At 42.7% G+C, this 23,211-nt stretch overlaps 1 protein-coding gene across 2 annotated transcripts in view; it reads left to right on the top strand.

Moving 5' to 3' along the window:
- CPQ (carboxypeptidase Q) overlaps nt 1-23,211 on the top strand; it is a 248,406-nt gene that overhangs the window by 185,835 nt on the left and 39,360 nt on the right. For both annotated transcript variants that reach the window (XM_030553530.1, XM_030553529.1), the window contains exon 7: nt 8,110-8,311. In XM_030553530.1, the coding sequence (XP_030409390.1) occupies nt 8,110-8,311 (202 nt within the window). The remainder of the gene's footprint in view (nt 1-8,109; nt 8,312-23,211) is intronic.

Here is a 23,211-nt window from a genome sequence, read left to right on the forward strand (position 1 = left end):
CACAGGAAGGTAATAACAGGTAACTTGTATGGAAATATTCCAAGTCACACTTCCCTGGACTTTTGCTGTCCTCGCTCTTTTGGAGTATGAATTGTGCTTTTCTACTTGTGGTTGCTAGATACTGTATTCTGAGACCAGCTCATCTCTGCTTGCTAACAGCTGTTCTGAATTTTTTCTTCAGTTTCCATTTATGCCATTTTGCTTTATTAACTGAGCGTGGCTAAAAATAGCAACTCAAATTGACATTATAGTGATATATGAGTTTTAAAAATAATCTGTTTGGTTTTCTGTTTTACCTGGAAGTTACACACTTAGGCTTTTAGCATATTTTCATACAACATTTTTCATACCCTTGGTTACCAGGCTAATAAACCTGTTGTGTTGATTTAGACATGTATACAGTTACTTGAGTGAGGTGATTATCATTTGACTATATCTAGTATGAGAAGGTTATTGCAATACTATATTTAGATCCAAATTGCTTAGGATCAAACATACAAGTGTAGGTGTTTCCTAATGCTAAGTGTAATTCAGTAGCAGAAAACTTGAGGGAGACTGCCAAACTCGCATCATGTCCCATATACTGGAACAAATATTTAACCAGCAAGTCAAGGGCAATATTTTGTCGTAAAAGGAAACTCTAGTGCTTTCCTTGTAAAGTGGTGAATCTTCTAAATTAGGACTGGTGGTAGAACCAGTCAAGAACAGCTAAGCCACTGGACTCTTCTTTCTTTCTTCCAAATTATCTTTAGGATTCTCAGGTTTATAGAAAGGAGATAAGTGTATTTTAAATAGCCCAAATGCTGCCAAAGCCTTTTAGAACAGCTTGCTCTGCTCCCTATTTAATCTGGGAGTTTTGGTTTCACAGTGCTGCAGCTCTGAAAGAGGAAACTCAGTGACTCAGTAGATAAGTCATGAGACTTTGGGAACATGGTTTGAGTCTCATGCCTGACAAACCATCATCATCCCTGTTAAGTATTAAGGGTTTTTTTAACTAAACAGTTGACTTCCTGGCTGACTAGGATACCCAGTTCCTGGTCTTAGTGGGGCTTGTTACCTTTCTGACAGAATCAATACCTTCATAGTTGCATGAGATCCAGATGTTTCGGTTCCTTTTATAGATTGAAAGGACTTGGCTATGATTTCATGGTTTTAGCTGCTTGCCTTACGGGTTGAAAGGGAGGAGGGGATATACACTTAAAATGTGTTTTAGCTTTGTTTGGTAAGAATACATATTTAAAAATAAATGAGGGAAAATACAGGCAGTGATCAGTCTATTTGCATATGCAAGCAATAAACTCTATGTTGATGCATTTCAAAGTTTCAGTGTAAGCAATAGACTTAATAAGCCAGAAAGAAGTTACCTCTTTTGTGGCAGATTCATCCTTCATTAAATCTAGTTTATGTACAGGATCAAGTCACAGGAATGTAAAGGATAAATGTCATTAGTGTGAAGAGAGTTAGGCAGGCAGCTCCCATTAACAAGAGCCAGTGTGTTTCATTTAATTCTCTGTGCTGTGTATCATGGTGAGAATTATACCATTAAGTATGTTGCATTATTGCAAGTTGCAGCAAATACGTTGGCCCCTGACAAAAGTGATTATCTCAGTGGCCTGAGTTTTTAATGAGCTTGCATATGAGTACAGGGAGAGGTGGAGGGAACAGTTGAGCCCACAGTTATTCTGTAATCCTACAGTTATATTCCAGTGTTTACTTATGAGAACAAAATGCAGTCTGAGCCTGTTTTGATAAACAGCAGTTACCTCTGCACCATCTAAAGGAAATAAAGGATAGTCTTACATGAAACAGATTTCTTCCCTCATACATAGGAACCTTAGTATCTTATTACAAATGCTCAAGTTGGTGTGGTGAAATCAGCCCAGACCACCTCTTGTGGAGCCTACCTTACTGTTGTTTTCTAAATCCACTTTGCATATACATGCAATTACTCATTACATTCTAATGGACAAAATGCTTTCAAGAGACAGTCTTCTCAAGCATAAAGAGCAGTTCTAACCTTTGTGGCCTCTTTCTTCCTCCCCACCCCCACTCCGCTCTGGTTTTGCAAAGACATTCTGTTTTCATACCCCTCCAGCATGTGCTAACAATTAAACAGTTACAATATAAAAGAGGAGGAAAAGGGCAGTGCTGTATACTGTGGGTGGTTCATTTGGTCAGTTTAATATTGAAAACATATGTGAACATTTATATAAATAGAAAACAATTGAAGAATGCCATAGCAGCAACTTAAAAAATAATTCTACAATGGTTAAGTGGTCTTTTCTTCACACCTGTGTTGCTGATATCTTGACATTTGCTTGATGTGGCTAATTTTGCCTTTCAGATAATCTTTTTCCCCATATTCATTTTTCCATTCACACCAACACTTCCCTCTACCAGCCACAAATAGTCTGTCTCAATTAATTTACATGCTATCGATCACTCTTACTGCACTAGAAACCTCTTGTAAATGAGTAGCACCCTACCAAATTCACAGCCATGAAAAACGCATCACAGACCCTGAAATCTGGTCTGCCCCATGAAATCTGTTATTGTGCGCTTTTACCCCATATTATACAGATTTCACAGGGAAGACCAGCATTTCTCAAATTGGGCGACCTGACCCAAAAGGGAGCTGCGAGGGAGGGTCACAGGGTTATTTTAGGGAAGTTGTGGTATTGCCATCCTTACTTCTGTACTGCCTTCAGAGCTGGGTGGCTGGAGAGCAGTGGCTGTTAGCCAGGTGCCCAGGTCTGAAGGCAGTGCTCCACCAGCAGCAGCGCAGAAGTAAGGGTGGCAATACCATACCATGCAACCCTTCTGCGCTACTGCCTTCAGAGCTGGGCAGCCAGAGTGTGGCCGCTGCTGATCAAGGGCCCAGTTCTGAAAGCAGCAGCACAGAAGTGAGGGTGGCAATACGATACCATGCCATCCTTACTCCTGTGCTGATGCTGGTGGTGGCTCTGCCTTCAGAGCTGAGTCCTGGCCAACAGCTGTTGCTCTCCATTTTCTGCCAGCAGCAGCGCAGAAGTACGAATAGCTGTCCTGCAACCCCCACTACAATAACCTTGCCACCCCCCCAACTCCTTTTTGGGGCAGGACCCCTACAATTATAACACCATGACATTTCAGGTTTAAATAGCTGAAATCATGAAATTTATTATTTTAAAAATCATATAACTGTGAAATTGACCAAAATGGACCATAGATTTGGTAGGGCTCTAAATATGAGTACTGTTTTGAGCAGAGTTATTGTTTTGAAGACATAGCCAGTGCTTTGCAGGCATCCAGTGAAGCTGCTCAACAGCCGGTGTTTGAAATGCTTCTGTTACAGGCCAAATTTGGTACAATGGTCAGCATTAAAAAGTTAGCATTTGCCAGATTGGTGGTATGAATGTTACTGAGATTTTCCCCTCCTACACCTAATACAGGAGAGAAAGGTGGTTACTGTAGCAAATATTGTCTTTTAACTGGCTACTCTTGTGTGACAGATATTGCAGCCACCTGTGTTATCTTTGGGGCCCATATTGTATTTTACATAGAAAGCGTGAAAGCCTGAGACGGGCCGCGCAGTTTGAGCTGGTCGAATAGCCCTTTGTACCAATACAAATGTATTTGTGTTTTCCTGGCTCACTTTGGGATGGAAACAGAGGGTGGTTTCCTGTGCTATCTTGGATCACTGGGGGTGAGTGGGGCTTCCAGTGGGATCTGGGATCACTAAGAGGTAATTAATGCAAAATCCCAAGCCTGGCTATGTAGATTTTCCAGCTTTTGAAGCTTCTCCTGCTGGGGAAGAGTGGGAGGGACTGATTTTAACTTTTTTCAGGATGCTGGGGGACAAAGAAAGACCTGGTATAAAAGGCTGAGTTTAAACAGACTCAGGGCCTTCCTTTTAGTTCAGCAAACAGGACCTTCGGTTGTAGGGTGGCTCCAATCTTTGCAGAAGGATTGGAAAGACTTTGACCTAACAGACTTCCCATGTAGAAGCTGGGAGAGTCCTGGTATGATTAGTGAGCATTTAAATCCTTTTATCATTTTATATGTTTTTTTCTGTGATGCTTAAGAATAAATGTATTTTGCTTTATAAGAGCTGTGTGATCACTGGTAAAAACCCTGTCATCGTTCTGGCAGTGAAAGTGAAGAGCCAGGGGCTGGATACATGTGAGAGCTGCTGAGGATATCACTGTGTATGACAGGGGGACGTGCTGCCTTAAAACCCTGGTCAGAAGGGAATGGGACTAGCGACAGCTGATAGCTTGAGGCCTGAAACCTGATTGGGCACTCCTGGAGCAGACTGCTGAAGGGGAATACAGGTGCAGTTACCCAGGAACTGTGACACCTTGTACATCTGTGTTCAGGCACCGGGAGACTGAAATGTTTTAAAACTGTTGTGAACACTCTCTCATACCATCACTGGCAGCTAACATAGCCTGAAATCTAAAGCTTAGCATCTTACACATTCTATCATCTATAGCCATGGTTTTCAGCCTTTTCAATACAGTTAGCACATTACAATAGAATGCACTTTCTGCTCCTTCTTCTCAACTCGCCGTCAGGAAAGGGAGAGTTGTCGTGACCCCAGGGTGAGAACCCATGACCTATGCAATTGCACTGTCGATAGGGCTGAGAGGACACTTCCATTCTAATTCTCTGTTCCCAGTTAGTTGTAACTTTTTTACCTTTCTAGGTTGAAACCTTTCAGGCTCTTCAACTCAACCAAGAAGTTAATTATTTTCAAAAATATCTTAATTTGTTTAGCCATTTTGTTGTCCCAGATGTAGATCTGGGATTAGGGTTTTTGACTTCTCGAGGGCTAATTTTAAAGAGTTAAGGAAATTAGTTAGGGAAGTGGATTGGACGGAGGAATTAGTGGATTTGAATGCGGAGGAGGCCTGGAATTACTTTAAGTCACAGCTGCGGAGACTGTCGGAAGCCTGCATCCCGAGAAAGGGGAAAAAAACCATGGGCAGGAGTTGTAGGCCAAACTGGATGAGCAAACAACTCAGAGAGGGGATTAGACAAAAGCAGAAAGCTTACAGGGAGTGGAAGAAAGGCAGGATCAGTAAGGAAAGCTACCTTGGTGAGGTCAGAACATGTAGGGATAAAGTGAGGAAGGCTAAAAGCCACATTGAACTGGACCTTGCAAAGGGAATCAAAACCAATAGTAAAAGGTTCTACAGCCACATAAATAAGAAGAAAACAAAGAAAGAAGAAGTGGGGCCGCTATACACTGAGGATGGAATGGAGATTAAGGATAACCTAGGCATGGCCCAACATCTAAACAAGTACTTTGCTTCAGTTTTTAATAAGACTAGTGAGGAACCTTGCGATGATGGAGGGATGATAAACGGGAATGTGGATATGGAAGTGGATATTACCGCAACTGAGGTAGAGGCCGTACTTGAACAGCTCGATGGGACGAAGTCGGAGGGCCCGGACAATCTCCATCCGAGGATATTAAAGGAACTGGCGCGTGAAATTGCGAGCCCGTTAGCGAAAATTTTTAAGCAATCGGTAAACTCGGGGGTTGTGCCGTATGATTGGAGGATTGCTAATGTAGTTCCTATTTTTAAGAAAGGGAATAAAAGTGATCCGGGTAATTATAGGCCTGTTAGCTTGACATCTGTAGTATGCAAGGTCTTGGAAAAAATTTTAAGGGAGAAAGTAGTCAAGGACATAGAGGTCAATGGTAATTGGGACGAATTGCAACACGGATTTAGTAAAGATAGATCGTGCCAAACCAATCTGATCTCCTTCTTTGAGAAGGTGATGGATTACTTAGATAAAGGAAATGCGGTGGATATAATTTACCTAGATTTCAGTAAGGCGTTCGACACGGTTCCGCACGGGGAACTGTTAGTCAAATTGGAAAAGATGGGAATGAATATGAAAGTTGTAAGTTGGATAAGGAACTGGTTAAAGGGGAGACTCCAGAGGGTCGTATTGAAAGGTGAATTGTCAGGCTGGAAGGAGGTCACTAGTGGAGTCCCTCAAGGATCGGTTTTGGGACCGATCTTATTTAACCTTTTTATTACTGACCTTGGCACAAAGAGCGGGAATGTGCTAATAAAGTTTGCGGATGACACGAAGCTGGGGGGTATTGCTAACACGGAGAAGGACAGGGATACTATTCAGGAAGATCTGAACCACCTTGTAAACTGGAGTAATAGAAATAGGATGAAATACAATAGTGAAAAGTGCAAGGTTATGCATTTAGGAATTAATAATAAGAATTTTGGATATATGTTGGGGGCGCATCAGTTGGAAGCGACGGAGGAGGAGAAGGACCTTGGGGTGCTGGTTGATAGCAGGATGACTATGAGTCGCCAATGTGATACGGCTGTTAAAAAAGCAAATGCGATTTTGGAATGCATCAGGCGGGGTATTTCCTGCAAGGATAAGGAGGTGTTAGTACCGTTATACAAGGCGTTGGTGAGACCCCATCTGGAATACTGTGTGCAGTTCTGGTGTCCCATGTTCAAGAAGGATGAATTCAAACTGGAACAGGTTCAGAGACGGGCTACAAGGATGATCCGAGGAATGGAAAAACTGCCTTATGAAAGGAGACTCAAAGAGCTTGGCTTGTTTAGCCTGGCCAAAAGAAGGCTGCGGGGGGATATGCTTGCTCTATATAAGTATATCAGGGGGGTTAACGTTAGGGAGGGAGAGGAATTATTTAAGTTTAGTACTAATGTAGGCACGAGGACGAATGGGTATAAACTGGATATTAGGAAGTTTAGACTTGAAATTAGATGAAGGTTTCTAACCATTAGGGGAGTGAAGTTCTGGAACAGCCTTCCGAGGGAAGTAGTGGGGGCAAAAGACTTTCCTGGCTTTAAGACAAAGCTTGATAAGTATATGGAGGGGATGTTATGATAGGATTGTTAATTTGGGCAATTGATCTTGGATTACCACCAGATAGGTCTGCTCAATGATCTGCGGGGAGATGTTGGATGGCATGGGAACTGAGTTACTGCAGAGAATCCCTTCTTGGGTGCTGGCTGGTGACTCTTGCCCACATGCTCAGGGTTTAGCTGATCGCCATATTTGGGGTCGGGAAGGAATTTTCCTCCAGGGCGGATTGGCAGGGGCCCTGGAGGTTTTTCGCCTTCCTCTGCAGCGTGGGGCATGGGTCGCTTGCTGGTGGTTTCTCTGCAGCTTGAGGTCTTCAAACCAATTTTGAAGATTTCAATAACTCGATCCTGGGATAGGGGTTGTTATAAAATTGGATGGGTGGGGTTCTGTGGCCTGCCTTGTGCAGGAGGTCAGACTAGATGATCAGATTGGTCCCTTCTGACCTATGAGTCTATGAGTTGGGGAGGTGACTTAGTCTTTATTTAAGTTGCTTTTCAGATACTTCCTTGTGTTCAAATATCTCAAAGACTTTTCTATTAAAACTTTTAGCATGCCTATTCTTGAATTAGGAACTCCTATTTTTGACACATCTGAAATACTTTGATCTTGAAAGAACCAAGTTACAGCAATTAAAAATAGCACATTGAGCATGCACAGCACATTCTATTGCTGAACTTCAGAAAACCTGTGGCAGCAGCGTGACAGGTTTTGAACGTTCATTGGTTGTAATATTTGTGTGAGATCATTTTCATAGTTACCAGCGAGTCAATTTAGCATGGGTCTATTATTCATGGGACACATTGCTTAATAGCACTTTTTTTTTCTTGTAACACTTTTGCAGTCATGAATTTCCCAGACATGTTTAGAAGCAGAACCTCTAACTTGTGAGGATGGAGTGTGTTCTGTTAGGTGCCTTCAAGACAGTTCAGGTATAACTAGTTCTAAATGGCCTCAAAAAGGTGGGGATGTTAAGATGACTAGTTAGTAGTGCAATGAGTTCGTGCCACCAGACTGGCTATTTTTTAAAAGCCTTCTGTCTTACGTTGCCTCAGGAAGGAGAGCCTTATCAGCAATTCTTATATGAGAGATGAGGCTTTTTGTTTTATATAGTTCATATACATCTCTTGTCTGCATTCTCTTTAATTTTTCGGTATTGCATGCTCTGTTAGTAACATATAGCAAATGTCAAATATTGGAGTCTTACACAAATAGTCTGCAAATAAACATTAAAATGTTTGTTTCTTGTGTGTTTAGGATAACATCTCCAACTTTGACATCGTCATGGAGTCTGATTCGGGTACCTTCATGCCAATGGGCTTGGCTTTTACAGGCAGTGATAAAGTTCGTGCCATCCTGAAGGAGATTATGCAGCTGCTGCAGCCTATCAATGTTACAAACATTTACGAAAATGGTAGTGAAACAGACACTGAATATTGGGTGAGAGATGGAGTACCAGGTGAGAATGCTAGATGAAGTCATAGACAAAGTCGCTTAGTTGGCCAGGTTGTTTCTGTATGCTGTTACTTAAATTCCGGTTGTTGCTCTATTTGATGTTTGACAAAATTTTAAAAAAATCTTTTCCTTGGGTAATATTTATTAGAGAGGAAATATGTAAATATTTAAAGACTAACCACAGAATTAGGACAGAATGTGTGTTTGAGCATCAGTTTAATAAAGATTTTAGATTATGCATGGGACAACAGACCTAAAATCTTCTTTTAGGCTTTACGATTTATATTAATCTTTCCTATACCAGTGGTATAAAAATAGTAGAGCATTCTTTCAGCTTTGTTCTAACACAGGATTGCAAAACAAAAATATCCCTTTGAAATTCAGCCCACTTCTCACTTGTTCTTATTTAATTTAATTTAAAAAAATTAATTGTTTTCAATACATTTATTCTGTGGGGATTCAGCACAAAGACGAAAAGGTGATGATACACTAAAATCTAGTGAAGGACAAAGCCTTGTATATGTATTTGAAAAATAGTTTCTACATTTATTCTCAGTTACACTTCTGAGCCTCATACAAGTAGCAATCTTCTTGCAAAAGTACTGTGACTGAAACTGGAGCCGGACAAAAAATTTTGGACAAATAGTTTATTTGCCGAAAAATGCATTTTCGAGTTGACAAAAACTATTTGGAAATTTAACATGATAGCTTCAGCTGGGGAAAAGTTTTTCAGGGCCAGCAAACTGTTTATGTCCCCTTATAACCTTTAGCTCTGTGTGTGTGTGCCATTCTGTCCCTTTATAACTTTAGCCAGTGGTTTAAGGCATTTACCCAGATATGGGAGACCCAGGTTTGAGTCTGCACTCTGGACAAGAGACTTGAACTCAGATCTCTCCTCTCCCAGGTGAGCATCCTAACAACCAGGTTATAGGCTTGAAGGATCTGAGACTAATTGAGCTTTTACCATATTTTCAACACTTGAATAATAGCAGAAGATATTTTGGTTTTTGGTATTTAAAAACAAAACAAAAACTTCCTTTTTATGCTGGTTTATGTCTAAAGTACCTTGTTATCTATTTGTGATACTGGAATGATGCAGACATTTCAGATACTTTTGGAATCTTTCTGGCTTCTCTCTTCTCCTAACCTTGTGGACGGTTGATAGGTACTGAAGTGGGCTGTGGAGCATATGCCTCTTACTTTGGGGAAAATGTTGTTTGCTTAGAGCTCAGATCTTAGTTGCACTATTTCTACTCATGGGTGGTGGATATCATAGGCTGGGAGAGGGTAGGGTGACCAGATCACAAGAGTAAAATAGCAGGACAAGTTGGTGGGACAGCCACAGGATCACAGCCCCCACCAGAGCCATGGGGGCAGGGGGCACTGCACATTGCAGCTGCACGACCTAAAGTCCTGCCTCTGCAGCAAGCTGCAGGTCATGTCCGCATGGCCCTGGTTCCAGCCCCCACAGCAAGCTGCAGGTCGCGGGCACACAGCCCCAGCTCTGGCCCCCGCCACAGGTCACAGGCACATGGCCCCAGTTCCAGCCCATGCTGCAAGCCATGGGGCAGGGGTGCACATCTCCAGCTTCAGCCCCACTGCAAGGAGGGAGGGTCTCATGGCTTGGGTTGGGGGTTGAGGCACAGCAGGGAGTTTGGGTGAAGGTGGGGGCTCAGGGCTGGGGCAGGGGTTGGGGTGTGGGGTATGGGCTCCAGGAGGCACTTAACTCAGGCGGCTCCCCGGACGTAGCAATATCTCCCTCTGGGTCCTAAGCAGAGGCGTGGCCAGGGGACTCTGTACAGAGCCTCACCTGCAGGCACAGCCCCTGCAGCTCCCATTGGCTGTCGTTCCCAGCCAATGGGAACTGTGGAGCTGACGCTCATGAAAAGGACAGCACGCAGAGCCCCCTTGGCCATCTCTGTGCCTAGGACCCAGAGGGAGATTTTGCCACTACTGGGGAGCTCTAGGGAGCCTGTTAGCCCTGCACCAACCAGATGCCTGGCTACCCTACAATATCGAGACAAATGACATCCCAATTGTACATTGGTCAGGATGTGGGACAAAGAGTTAAATATCGGGACAGTCTCGATTTTAATGGGATATCTGGTCACCCTAGCGAAGGTTATGCTTTCCCAAACAGCCTGACGTGGCCCCACCCTGCTCCATCCCCAGGTCTCCTCCTGCAGTTCCCAGCACATTGCCCTGGCCCAGGCTGGTTGGGGCTGGGCAACCTGCTGCAGGGACTCGGGGCAGCTGGCACTGGGGCCGCGCTGCCCGCCTGGTGCTCGCACTGCACCACCTGGTGCTCCGGGGCTGGGGGTGCTGCGACTGTGCCACTCAGTGCTCCAGGTAGGGAGTGCTGTGGCCGTGCTGCCTGATGCTGGGGCCCATAGTCTGCATGCTTTGGGCTCCTGCGAGGAAGGGGGGACTGAAGAAGAGGGGTTGGGGGATAGCTTCCCCAACTGCCGGATCACCAGATGCCCATTTTTCTATTCCATGCACAAGTTACTAAGTGGCACATCAAACTGCTGTAACCCTGTAATTTACATGTCCTTGATCCTAGGCTCTAACTGCACATATTTTACACCTGCATAAAAATATGCTAAATTGGGGGATGGGTAAGAGCTGCCAGTGGTCAATAGCCATGCCACTTCCATCTCCCTTTCTTCTGAAAGGCTGTGGATATGTACTGCTGCTCCTGGACTTCTGGTCCAGATGATCAGTATATCTGTGTAGTCATTAGCCCATGAGAATTTCCCAGTGTATCTGGTGCATGTTTAGAAAACATAAAGGGGCAGAAATGCTGTCATGGTAAAATATGCTTTGGCATTCAGGAAGAAAGATTCCTTTTTATAAAGAGATACATTTTTCTAGGGACCAATGAATCTTGATGAATTCCTCTCTCCACCCCATATTGTCTATTTCCATGTGCACCTCACAGATCAGGACACTGCCCAACCACCAACGCTGCCACCTAACACAGCCTTTACCACCTACATCTGTGGGCATGCCCCTGGTTGCAAAGGTGGGAATCGGTATGTAGGAATATCTGGAACCTCAGCTGTTGTTTGTGATGGGAGCGTCAGAGGGGCTGAAGGGGAAGTACTGGGGATATAGAGAAATCCTGCTGTTTGTGAGGTGCATGGTGAGAGAAACTGTATGTGTGTGTGTGGGGGGGGGTTCTTAAGTTTCAAATCTGTTTAACCCAGTCAATAATAATACTTAGTTGTTATATAGCAATTTTCATCAACTGAAATTCAGTTCACCTTTAACGTTAAACATTAGGAGCATTAGCTGGTTTGTTTCTTTGCTGTTTGAAACTTTGCTTCATTGAATCTCCTGTTAAGCGAATCACTAAGTACCCCCACAATGCAAAGTATGGTGCTTTCCCCTTGAGAGATGGAATGAAAGAATTAACTCCATTAAAAGAATTGCTGCTTTAGATTGTGTCATACTGTACCAGAGAGAAGGCTTTAAACATCCTGCAAGCTTCACGCTTTGTCTGCAGTATTCTCACTGTTCAAATGAACACTTATGGTATATAATAATATTGTAACACTCTGAACATACTATAACAGCTTTTCCGATGTTATCCAATTTAAACAAGCAGTCAAGTGTTGACACTTCATCAATTTCATTTATATAGTTTCCTGAAAATACACTTGGCTATTTTGTTTCCACAATGCATTACAGAAAACATGGACTACATCAGCAATAAGAATTTGTGACCCAAAAAATTTGGTTCCTTATCATTTAAATTTTTACTGTATTAATTAGAGTTCAGGAGTAGCTTCTGTTCCACTTCCTCCATTGAGTCAGAAAGCCCAGTGAAAACAATACTACTTGTGCTTTTTACCTTCGTTCATAACTACCAGTACTTCTGGTGAAGGTTTAGATTAGGTTTAGCTAGTCAGGAATTTATCCACAAAAGAATGCTGGCTCTTTTGTCTGGAAGGTTTACGTGATTGAGAGGAGGGACCCACTCTCTGGACCAATTCACATTCAATTATACAAATAGGAGAGAGATCTCTCCAACAGGCCAGACCAGAGCACACTCCTGGGATACAAGAGACCTGGGTTCAAGCTGCAGTTCTGAATCAGGGACAGGAGGGTCTTGAACTTTGGTCTCCCATGAGACAGGTGAGTGCCCCAGCCACCAAACTACTGGCTATTCTGAGGTGAGTGTTTTACATATTTTTTTCACAAAAATTTCAAAAGATCTCATTTTCATTCAGCATTGGAATGAAACAAAATTCTGAAAACTCAACATTTTTCACAAAACAGAATTTTTGTTTTCCACCCACTCCTAGTTCAGACTACTGCGCTCCTGTTTCTCAGAGTCTAAGCTATTCTTTTTTACAGGGGAGTACAGTTGAATATTGTATCACTCATTTATCCTTTCCCTTAAATTGTGGAACTGCATGGAGTACCCATATTTGTACAAATAATAGCGCTAACTACTGTCAGGTGCCACAGATGTGCAAAGTGATCTAAAAACATTAATTAAGCATCTGAACACCACCTATGTGGTACAAGAGGTGGAATCTGGAAAAACACAGCCGTGGGATTTAATACATTGTGTAGCTTCTGAATGCTTGAGAGATTTCCTGCTGTGGTCTTTATAGTCAACGATTTGGAGAATAATTTGAACCAGGAATGAGAAATCTCTACAATCTTTGTAAAACCAGACAATATTGTGTTTCTAACATTTTGTGGTCTTATAACTGTTGCTTCATAAAGCAGTAGGCAAAGGCAGTTGATTGCTGTGAAGTCTATTATAGGGTGATCTAGTGATTTGAGATGGCCATTAATCTTAAAGAACTAGTTTGTAAATTATTCAGTTGTCTTCCCAAATCCTTCATTTCTGTTGTTTTTATTGCACATTTCTGCTTTCTCTCAATTAAGCTTTATTTTTAAACTCTATATACACATAATGCCTTTTATTACAGCACATGTGTTTTACCAAGAGGCTTGGTCAGCACTTGCAAGTACAGTGTATTGTTTCACATGTTGTGTTATAACAGGCTTGTCTGGTCTCTGAACGGGTGGAAAGACATGTAGTGACCCTAACTAGACAGATGTTCTAATATTTTAGTCAAGAAAACAAGGTATCTGATATGAGAGAGGCAGGGTGTGACTTCCTGCACTCCCCCTTCCTGTCTCTGTCTCTCTCTCTGGTCTCGGTGCCTCTAGATGGGACAGAATACCACATCTTGAAGAACACTTACTCCCAGCAACTCAGGGTCTCCTTGCATGGATGGGTGGGCAGGCCAGGCCTATTTCTCTGTTCTCCTCCTGCTACATATAGAGTTCTGTGCTGGGTTGGTATTGGTGAGCCCTCCCCATAGCCATGAAAACCTAAATCCTGGACAAGTGGGATATACTTGTCATATCTTGGCATCAATGTATCAATTTCTGTGAGCCACCCAGTCTCCCTTTTAATGTCTTTTATTATGGTACCGGAGGAAAATTTAGTATATGAGTGTGTTTCTCAGCAGAAGTCAAATTTTGTGCAACTTGGGAGATATTAAATTGAAGCAGTATTCTAAGAGAACAATTTTAATTGCTTGGCACTTAAAGAACCTGCTATAACTATTACATCTATTAGAATCGTTTAAAATCTTGATTGAATTTAGAGCCATGGCTATTAACCTGTAAAATAATTCAGCTATGGTTTTCATTTATCATTGTCCCATAAAAAACAAGCTTTGAGACCTAGGAATTACTTTGCTGTAATTAAATGAATTAAATATACTGTAACTTTTATAAAAGTGGATGTAGGTTACTTCATAGGGCATTATTAAAATGCTCACTGTTTAGCATAATATCACATCTGTATTAACCTTTCAGAACTTGTCTTGTCTATGAGTAAGGCTGTTGTATCCTTGTGACATTCCTTGGGGTGCAGACCAGATTGCTGTGTCCCCTTAATTCTTCAGCCTGGGATGCTTTTTATTCTGCTTTGCTGATGAGCAGCAAACCCTTCTAGACTCTGCTCACTCACAGCCACCAGCATGCAATGTCACTCCCAGCTGAATACATGAATGCTATCAGGCATCCATAAATTACATATAGGATGAAAGCCGCATATGCCCCAGCCTTGCTCCCCAGAAATGTGCGTCTTATACTGTGCAGGACCCTCCTGAAGGGTATAAGCTTATAGGGAGTCCGTCATTCCAACAATGGGTAATGACTATGCACCAGGCTTGTTGATTTCAACCAAAACACACTGGTTTAGGTGAAACAATAAAGCAAGTGAATTAACTAAAGGAAGACAGATTTTAAGTAATTACAAGTATAGTTGCATATGAATCAGGATTGGTTACAAAAGAAATAAAAGGATAAACATGCAAGCTAATTCCTAAACTTTACCAAGCCTAATAAGCAAAAAGGTTTCTCTTACCAAAAAGCTTACAGCAGTCTGTGCTAGCTGGAAAGCCTTCCAGCTAGGATCCCTTTTCCCTGGTTCAGTTTAGATCAAATTGTTGTAGGGAAGGTTTCTCAAGTCCAGGATTGTGGAGGGGGGAGTAGAAAGGGAGAGGAGAAAGCTCCCTCTCCCAGTAGCTAATAGCCTGGTAGTTAGGGCATTCACTTGCAAGATGGGAGACCTAGATTCAAGTTCCCTGCTCTGCCGGATCTTTCACATCCCAGATGAGTGCCCTATCACTGGGCTATTGTCTATTCTAGGTGTCTGTCGCTCATGTGTTTTTTCAAACGATGTCAAAAGGTTTTGTCTTTGTTCCAATGCAGAATAAAAACAAATTTCAAAACATCGCTACTTTTTTTCTTCTTCAAAATGGGAATAGTTGTTTGCTGGCCATGGCTCAGACAGAAGTAAGGGTTTGATGCAGTAGTTGCTGGCTGAGATTTGTGTTATGCAGGTCAGACTAGATGATCATAGTGGTCTCTTCTGGCCTTAAAAATATATAAATCTATAAGTAAATCTCATAAATTTTTTATATAAAAAGATGCTTCCTTACTTTTAACTCTCAGCCATCTCAAATATACTTGATGTTTTCAATATCAGGGGAGCTTTATCTTTCATTATGAGCAAATGTACTACATTTTGAGAATCCTAATTAATACAGAGATAGCAGTGCTTGTTAAGTTTACCCTTTCTGGAAGAGTGAAACTATAAAATTAAACTACGTAGAAAGCTTAATTATAAATTGTTGCTGCATTACTTCAGTTTTCCTGCTTTATTAGTGGCTGTTCTCTTGTTTTATAGTCACTTGCACTACATTTTAATTGGTAGTGTTTCTTTGGTGTCGATAGACTAAGGAACTACAACATTAACAACTGATATAACATAGTATAACAACTGGATTAACAACTGATATAACATACCATTTACCTTATTAAAGAGAGGAAGCAGCCCTTAAAGAATCTCATATGAATATTTATAAATATTAAATGGCCTCATTAGGTTTAACAGTGAAAAACGGAATTAACAGATTTAAAGAATGTCGTGGTTTCCAATGGTTCTTGTATCTTTTTTTGTTACTGGATTTACCTCTATTTTAGCTATGTGGTCACTGTTATTTCTGTGAATACCAGTCCAAATGTTGCATCTTGTTCCCTTGTTTTGGGCTGTGGAAATAGTAACATAACATGGATTAGAATAAAAACACTTAATGCTAAACACATTAAGCACTTAACCACATGAAGGTCTCAAAACATTTCAAGGGCATCAATTGATTAATACTCAGAGGACCCCTATCTTTTAGGAAGATTAGATGTGTCTCTTTGTGGGTATGTCTACACTAAAAACTTAAGTCAACCTATTTTAGGTTGACTTACAGCCAGCGCAGCCGTGAGCTTCGGGGCAGCAGAGAGCTGAGAGCTGAGAGCCTCATGGCAGCACGGCTCCTGGGGGTGGGAGGGAAGCTGTGTATGGAGCTGAGAGCACGGTCTCTCAGCCCCCCACGCTATCGCTCAAGTCAATGGAAGTGCTCCTGGTGAGGACACGCTACCAACAGAAGGACAGTAAGGACATGAACCACCACAGTAATTACTGCGGTGCTTGGGGTGGCACGCCACGGGGGACGCTTTGCCGCTCGCCGGTCCCGTGGCTCTGGTGGACCTCCCACAGGCATTCCTGCTGAGGGTCTGATGATCCCGTGGTTCTGGTGGAGCTGCCGCAGGCGTGTCCGCGGGAGGTCCACCGGAGCTGCGGGACCAGCGGACCGTCCGCAGGAATGCCTGCGGCAGGCCTACTGAAGCCGCGGGACCAGCAGCCGACAGAGCGCCCCCCCGCCCCCGCGGCGTGCCACCCCAAGCACCGCAGTAATTACTGTGGTGGTTCATGTCCATACTGTCCTTCTGTTAGTAGCATGTCCTCACCAGGAGCGCTTCCATTGACTTGAGCGATAGCGTGGGGGGTTGAGAGACCGTGCTCTCAGCTCCATACACAGCTTCCCTCCCACCCCCAGGAGCCGTGCTGCCATGAGAATCTCAGCTCTCTGCTGCCCCGAAGCTCATGGCTCCCCACCAGGAGCACAGCTGCCCCCACCTCCAGATCTTGACTCCATGCTGGGTGGCTGACGTGCTCCTGGCAGGGTGCCGAGAGCCCTGGTGGCTGCTGTGCTCCTTGTGGGAGCGGGAAGCCAGGAGCCTCAGGCCAACACCTGGCCTCCCAGCAGGGAGTGTGGAGCTGGGAGCCTTGATGCAGCCAAGTTCCCCGCAGGGAGTGGGGAACCCGGGCAGCAGCATGGCTGGGATTGGGGAGCCAGGACCCAGGGGGCAGCCTGGCTTTGAGCAGGGAGCCTGGCAGATGCAGCCTGAGAGTCAGGAGCTAGAAACCTGGGCAGCAGCCCTGTGGGGAGTCTGGGGACACCTGGGCTCTAGCTGGAGCCCCCACCTCTTTCTTGTCAATTTCACAGATCTCACATGGAGCCATGAAATTGACAAGATTGACAGCCAACAACTGAGGTAGTCATCGACCTAACTACACTGACATAATCCCTACGCCTCTCTTGGAGGTGGAGTTGTTATTATTTCAGTGTAGCAGGGCACTTACATCGCAGGAGCGAGGCTGTACCGTGTGTACACTGACATAATTAGATCAACATAAGCTGCCTTACTTAGTCCTGACTAATACTTAGTCCTGCCTTGAGTGCAGGGGACTGGACTAGATGACCTCTCAAGGTCCCTTCCAGTTCTATGTTTCTATGATTCTATGACCTAACTCCGTAGGGTAGTCCAAGCCTGAGACATATTGTAGCTCTACTGTTCAGCACACAGGAAACTACACTCTTAAGTGTGGGAGTAGTTATTCATTTAATATGTGATCATTTGCCACTAGCTGATTTTAAAAAGTAACATGCAGTGTCCTACATTAAAACACAATGTTCAGTGTTGATGTGCGGCAATGTGCAGTTTAGAAGTAACAAGTTAATTAAACAAACCTTATTCCCTGAACTGTTCCATCTTCAGTGAAGCTGAAACACAAAAGATGGAATAAATGAAACAAAGCTATTTTAATTTAAACTCCATAAGAAAGTTAGGGATGGGAGGAAAGAGAATAGTATTTTCCAAATGGAAAATTATGAAAGTTAAATGTAATTATTTTAATTTTCTTTTCTTTAATTCTTCCCTTTTGGAATATTGTTGTACAAGAAATTAGGTTCATTAATAGTTGGGAACAATGGATTTTTATAGATAAATGTCTGTGGATCCAGAAAGGCTACTTTTTAAGATCAGCTCCCTATTAATACTTGTGGTATTATTGTTAAGGCATGTTAGTGAAGTATTTCATTTCTGGAGCACAAATTGCTTTTAAGTCAATATCACAGTTCTCTTGTCCACATGTTGAAAGGGATGTTGAAAAATTTGGACCGGTTTCACAAAAATTGCTCAAGGTCTGGAGAAAATACCTAATGGTGAGAGACTTAGAGCTCAATGTGTTTCTCTTGTAGAAAAAGAAATTTGAGAGGTTGATTAATGTATAGTACCTTCACTGGGAGAAAATATGAGGGTTCTTTAATCTAACAGAGAAAGGTACAAGAACCTCCAGCTGGAAGCAGAAGCCAGACAAATTCAAATCAGAAATAAGACGCAACATTAATTGAAGGTGCTAAACAATTGGAACAAACTATCTCTTCATCTTCTAATCAAGACTGGATGCCTTTCTGGAAGATACTTTAACCAAACATAAGTTATTGGGCTCAAACAGTATGAAATTTAATAATCTGTGACACACAGGAAGCCAAACTAAATGATTTAATGGTCCCTCTGGCCTTAAATTCTGACTGAGGGAGCAGAGATTTCTTTATATACCATGGCAAGATACAATCTCAAGACAAACTTGCTGTAGTTTTCTGTGTGTTTTCTTTCACTATTTAGACTATATATAATACTGTATTTGTACTACTTTTCCCCTCAATGATACGTTGTATTCTACTGAAATAAAGTTCATTAATGAATACAGTGAGAAAGGGAGTTAAAAACTATGCCCAGTTTAGGTATTAGTTTGTCACATTGACCAAATCTACAAGGACCATTGCTTCTGTGTCCATTGTTGCTGGAATTTTGCCCACCAAAGGGAACACTTTCTAAAAAACTATCAAGTTTCTGTTGATTTCCAAACTAGAAACCACTGTCATGTCACTTTCATTATTTATTAAACATTCAAAAGTTTGCTGGGCATTTTGGAGCAGAGATCTATCTTACGGGTCCATAAAGATCTTGCAGTCTGAAACTATACAGCAGCCCCTGATCTCAGGAACAAAGAACACTAAGGCCTGGTCTACACTACGCTGTTAAACCTATTTTAACAGCGTTAAATCGATTTAACGCTGCACCCGTCCACACTACGCAGCTCTTTATATCGATTTAAAGGGCTCTTTAAATCGATTTCTGTACTCCTACAAAACGAGAGGAGTAATGCTAAAATCGATATTACTATATTGGATTAGGGTTAGTGTGGACGCAAATCGAAGTTATTGGCCTCATTATTTTACAGTAGCTACCCACAGTGCACTGCTCCAGAAATCGACGCTAGCCTTGGACCATGGACGCACACCACCGAATTAATGTGCCTAGTGTGGACGCGCACAATCGACTTTATAATATCTGTTTTATAAAATCGGTTTAAGCTAATTCGAATTTATCCTGTAGTGTAGACGTAGCCTAAGAGCACATCATCCCAGTGACCTTTCTTCACAGGTTCAGTATGTGGTCACTTTTAATGTGTCAGTCCTTATCTTCAAAGCTCTCCATGATATTGGTCAAAGCTACTTGATGGGTCTCCTTACCCTCTGTAATGGCGACCTCCTTTGACAGCTGCATTCCACTGCAGCAGAACTGTCAATAGTAAGAGTGATTAGATTGATCTAATTTACAAGTCACTTCAGGAAGATATTGGGAGGATCACAAACCTTGGCTTCTTCAGAGCAAAATGCTAAACCCATTTCTTCAACCTAGCGTTCCCCAAAAAACCACCATCCTGATGCCTGGACAGTAGAGAGAGGGAGAGAGATACCCATAACCAACACAGATGGATGCTACATAATCATTTAGATAGAAATTGGAGAGGAAGGAGGGTGTTATGGTTAAGGCACTGGACTGGAATTCAGGAGATTTGTGTCCAGTTCCTGGCTTTATCAGAGAATTCCTGTAGGAGCTTGGACAACTCACTTAACCAATCTCTTTCTCAATATCCCATCTGCAGACTGTGTGTGATAGTCCTTCTGGTCTTCCAACCTTTGTCTGCCTTGTCTCTTTAGAGCAGGGGTTCTCAAACTGGGGGTCGGGACCCCTCAAGGGGTCATAAGGCTATTACATGGGGGGTCGCAAGCTGTCAACTTCCACCCCAAATCCCGCTTTGCCTCCAACATTTATAATGGTGTTAAATATATAAAAACGTTTTTAATTTATAAGGGAGGTCACACTCAGAGGTTTGCTGTGTGAAAGAGGTCACCAGTACAAAAGTTTGAGAACCACTGAACTAGACTGTAAGCTCATTGGGGCTGTGTGTGTACAGTGCCTAGCGTAATGGAGTCCTGATTTCAGTTGGGGCCTCTAGACTGAGATACATAGCAACGGTACGATGCACTCTCATTTCCCCTTCATTTTATCTGTGATGTAAGTGGAACTGCTCAGTAATAATAATGTAGTAATAGTAATATGTGGATCCAGTTATTGGGGTGTTTACTATATGAATATATTGGTTTAGTTTATATGGGGGCTGTAAGGAAAAAGCAAGTAGGAAGCAACAAGAGAGACACAAGATAAGCCACTGCTCAGCAAACACCGGAGGGTTGGTAAGAGGCAGGACCCTAACTGTTAACTTTGAAGATTAATTTGGACTGGAAGTGACAAAGCCTGGGGACGCAGAAGAACAAATGGACTATGGCAGTATAAAAAGGGGTTCTCCCACTGAAAAGAGGAGGGAATTTGGGGGAACCAGGCAAAGGCACAAGCACAGGCTGGGATGTCTGAAGAAGCTAGGCCTGCCCAGCTTACCGTCAGGGGATGAGCAGCCTTTAAGTAAGCTAGACATGCATGTAGACTGAAGGTAGTTTTAAAGTCCTTTTCCTCTAACACTTTGCTCTTACTGCTAAAAAATAAACAGTTCTTTGGTTTTGAGAAGGCTGGTCACTATATACACCATTGGTCACAGACTCCTGAAGGGAAGATCCACAGGTGTTGAATCTAGTCGGATTAAGCAGAGTTGACACACAGAGTGATGTAGGCCAGACTCCAGTCTCAGGGTATATCTTCACTACAAGTGCTACAGCTGCAACACTGCAATGTAGACATTTACTGTAGCAACAGAAGGGGATTTTCTGTCACTGTAGTAAATCCACCCCCTTGACAGGTGGTAGCTAGTTGAAAGGAGAATTCTTCCCTCAACCTACCTGTGTCTGCAGTGGAGGTTAGACCTCGCACAGAGTGTGAAGTCTTTCAGAGCCATGAGCAACATGGGTAGGTCGATCTAAGTTTTAAGTGTAGACCAAACCTTTGAGAGGGAAAATTGCAGAATTGTAATCAAGAAGAAGTAAAGACATGAGATCTGGGAACTAAGGGGCTGCACTCAGAGAGACCACAAAGGGAACAGAGGCACAACTAGCCTTTTAACAGTGACAAACAAGGTAACTGGCCCATTTAAGAAGGAATGGATCCAATTCACCTGCGACTAGTTAGCTACCTCCCAACGGGGCCTGATGGAGGGCTGTATTGGTGTGTCTACCTTTTTGGAATGAGCCTCCCAGCCTCGGTCAAGAGACTCGACCTAGCAGAGCTCATGCTAGTGCTCTAAAAATAGCTGGGTAAACAGCGCTTGGGCTGGAGTTAAGGCTCTGAAGCCTAGGCAGGGCAGTGGGCTTCTAACCCTGAGGAACAAGTTTTAAAAGGTTTCAGAGAGAGTCTGCAGCAAGTCCTAAACAGTTAAAAGCTTCTGTTTAAACTGTCAAAGACTGGAGCATTGTAGCCTGGGGTTGCCAACTTTCTAATCGCATAAAACTGAACACCCTTACCCCGCCCCTTCTCCGAGGCCCTGCCCTCACTCACTCGCTCATTTTCACAGGACTGGAGCGGGTCCCTTTTCAACCTGGGCCCCAGTGATTTGGTGGTGAATCTAAGGATACGTCTTCATTGAAACAAAGTGGGTTCTTAACTTGGGTAGCTAACCTGAGTTTGCTAACTTGGGTTAAGATAGCAGTGGGGGGAAAAATTAAGTTGCAGTGTCTTCACTACTATTGTAACCTAAGTTAAGTTAAGTTAAGCTAACCTGAGTTAAGAACACTCTCTCCCCTCCCCAATTAAGACATGAATCTATGTCAGACAGTTTTCTCAGGCTGCTGCAGTCTTTCTAATAGGGTCACCATGCTTTTCAAGTCAGAGCACTGTTTTATGGAGAACTACACAGGAACTTGTAAGTTATGGAGGGGAAATGAGAATAAGGTCTGTAACCTGCAGTAGAGAGCTGTCAAGAGAAGCTTGTGGTCTAAGCACAAGACTATTAGCCAGGAACTACAGAATTATCATTCCAGTTCTGATATGAACTCCTTTCTTCACCAAGTCTTTTTACTTTTCCTGATGGATCTGTAATATGGGGGATAATACCTATCTCACAGAGGTGTTGCGAAGATTACAGAAAAAGTAAAGTGTTTTAAAGAGGGAAAGAGCTTTAACTACTAAATTATTGGACTTAGTTCAGCCCTGGCATTAACTGGCCCAACTTCCACTGCAGTCAGCAGACATTGCGTCCACTTACTCCAGGACTGAATTTAGTCAATGAAGTCTAGTGAAGAGGAGGTGAGGCAATTAGTGACTGAGATGAGATGGAACTCTAAATATAGCCTCTTAAGAGTCTGTGACAGAGGATACTGAGAAAACAAAGCTGTCCAAAAGCAAAAGGCAGACATATAAAGAAGCTACAATATATTGCATATACTCCCCCAAGAGAGCCAGAAAACCAGATTCAGACTGATTTTCCAGCAAAGCCACTCTCCCAGAGCCAGCAGCAGTGCTGTGACACAGTGGTGTCTCAATCACTGTGCAGCCTTTGGAAACCCAAGAGGGCACTGTTCCTGTTATGAGCTGGCTGGACTGTATTTTGTAAATGAGTTTAGTTCTATTTAATTATATTAAACCTGAGCAATCACCCTCTGCACCAGTTGACTGGAGGATAACTAACGTAATGCTGATTTTTAAAAAAGGCTCCAAAGGAAATCCTGGCAATTACTGGCCAGTAAGCTTAACTTCAGTACAAGGCAAATTGGTTGAAACTATAGTAAAGAACAGAATTATCAGACACATATATGGACATGATTCACTAGGGAAGAGTCACTATGGTTTTTGCAAAGGGAAATCTTGCCTCACCAATCTATTAGAATTCTTTGATGGGGGGTCAATAAACATGTGGGCAAGTGTGAAACAGTGGATATAATGTACTTGGAT

Source organism: Gopherus evgoodei, chromosome 2 (genome assembly GCF_007399415.2).
Source record: "Gopherus evgoodei ecotype Sinaloan lineage chromosome 2, rGopEvg1_v1.p, whole genome shotgun sequence".
NCBI lineage: Eukaryota > Metazoa > Chordata > Testudines > Testudinidae > Gopherus > Gopherus evgoodei.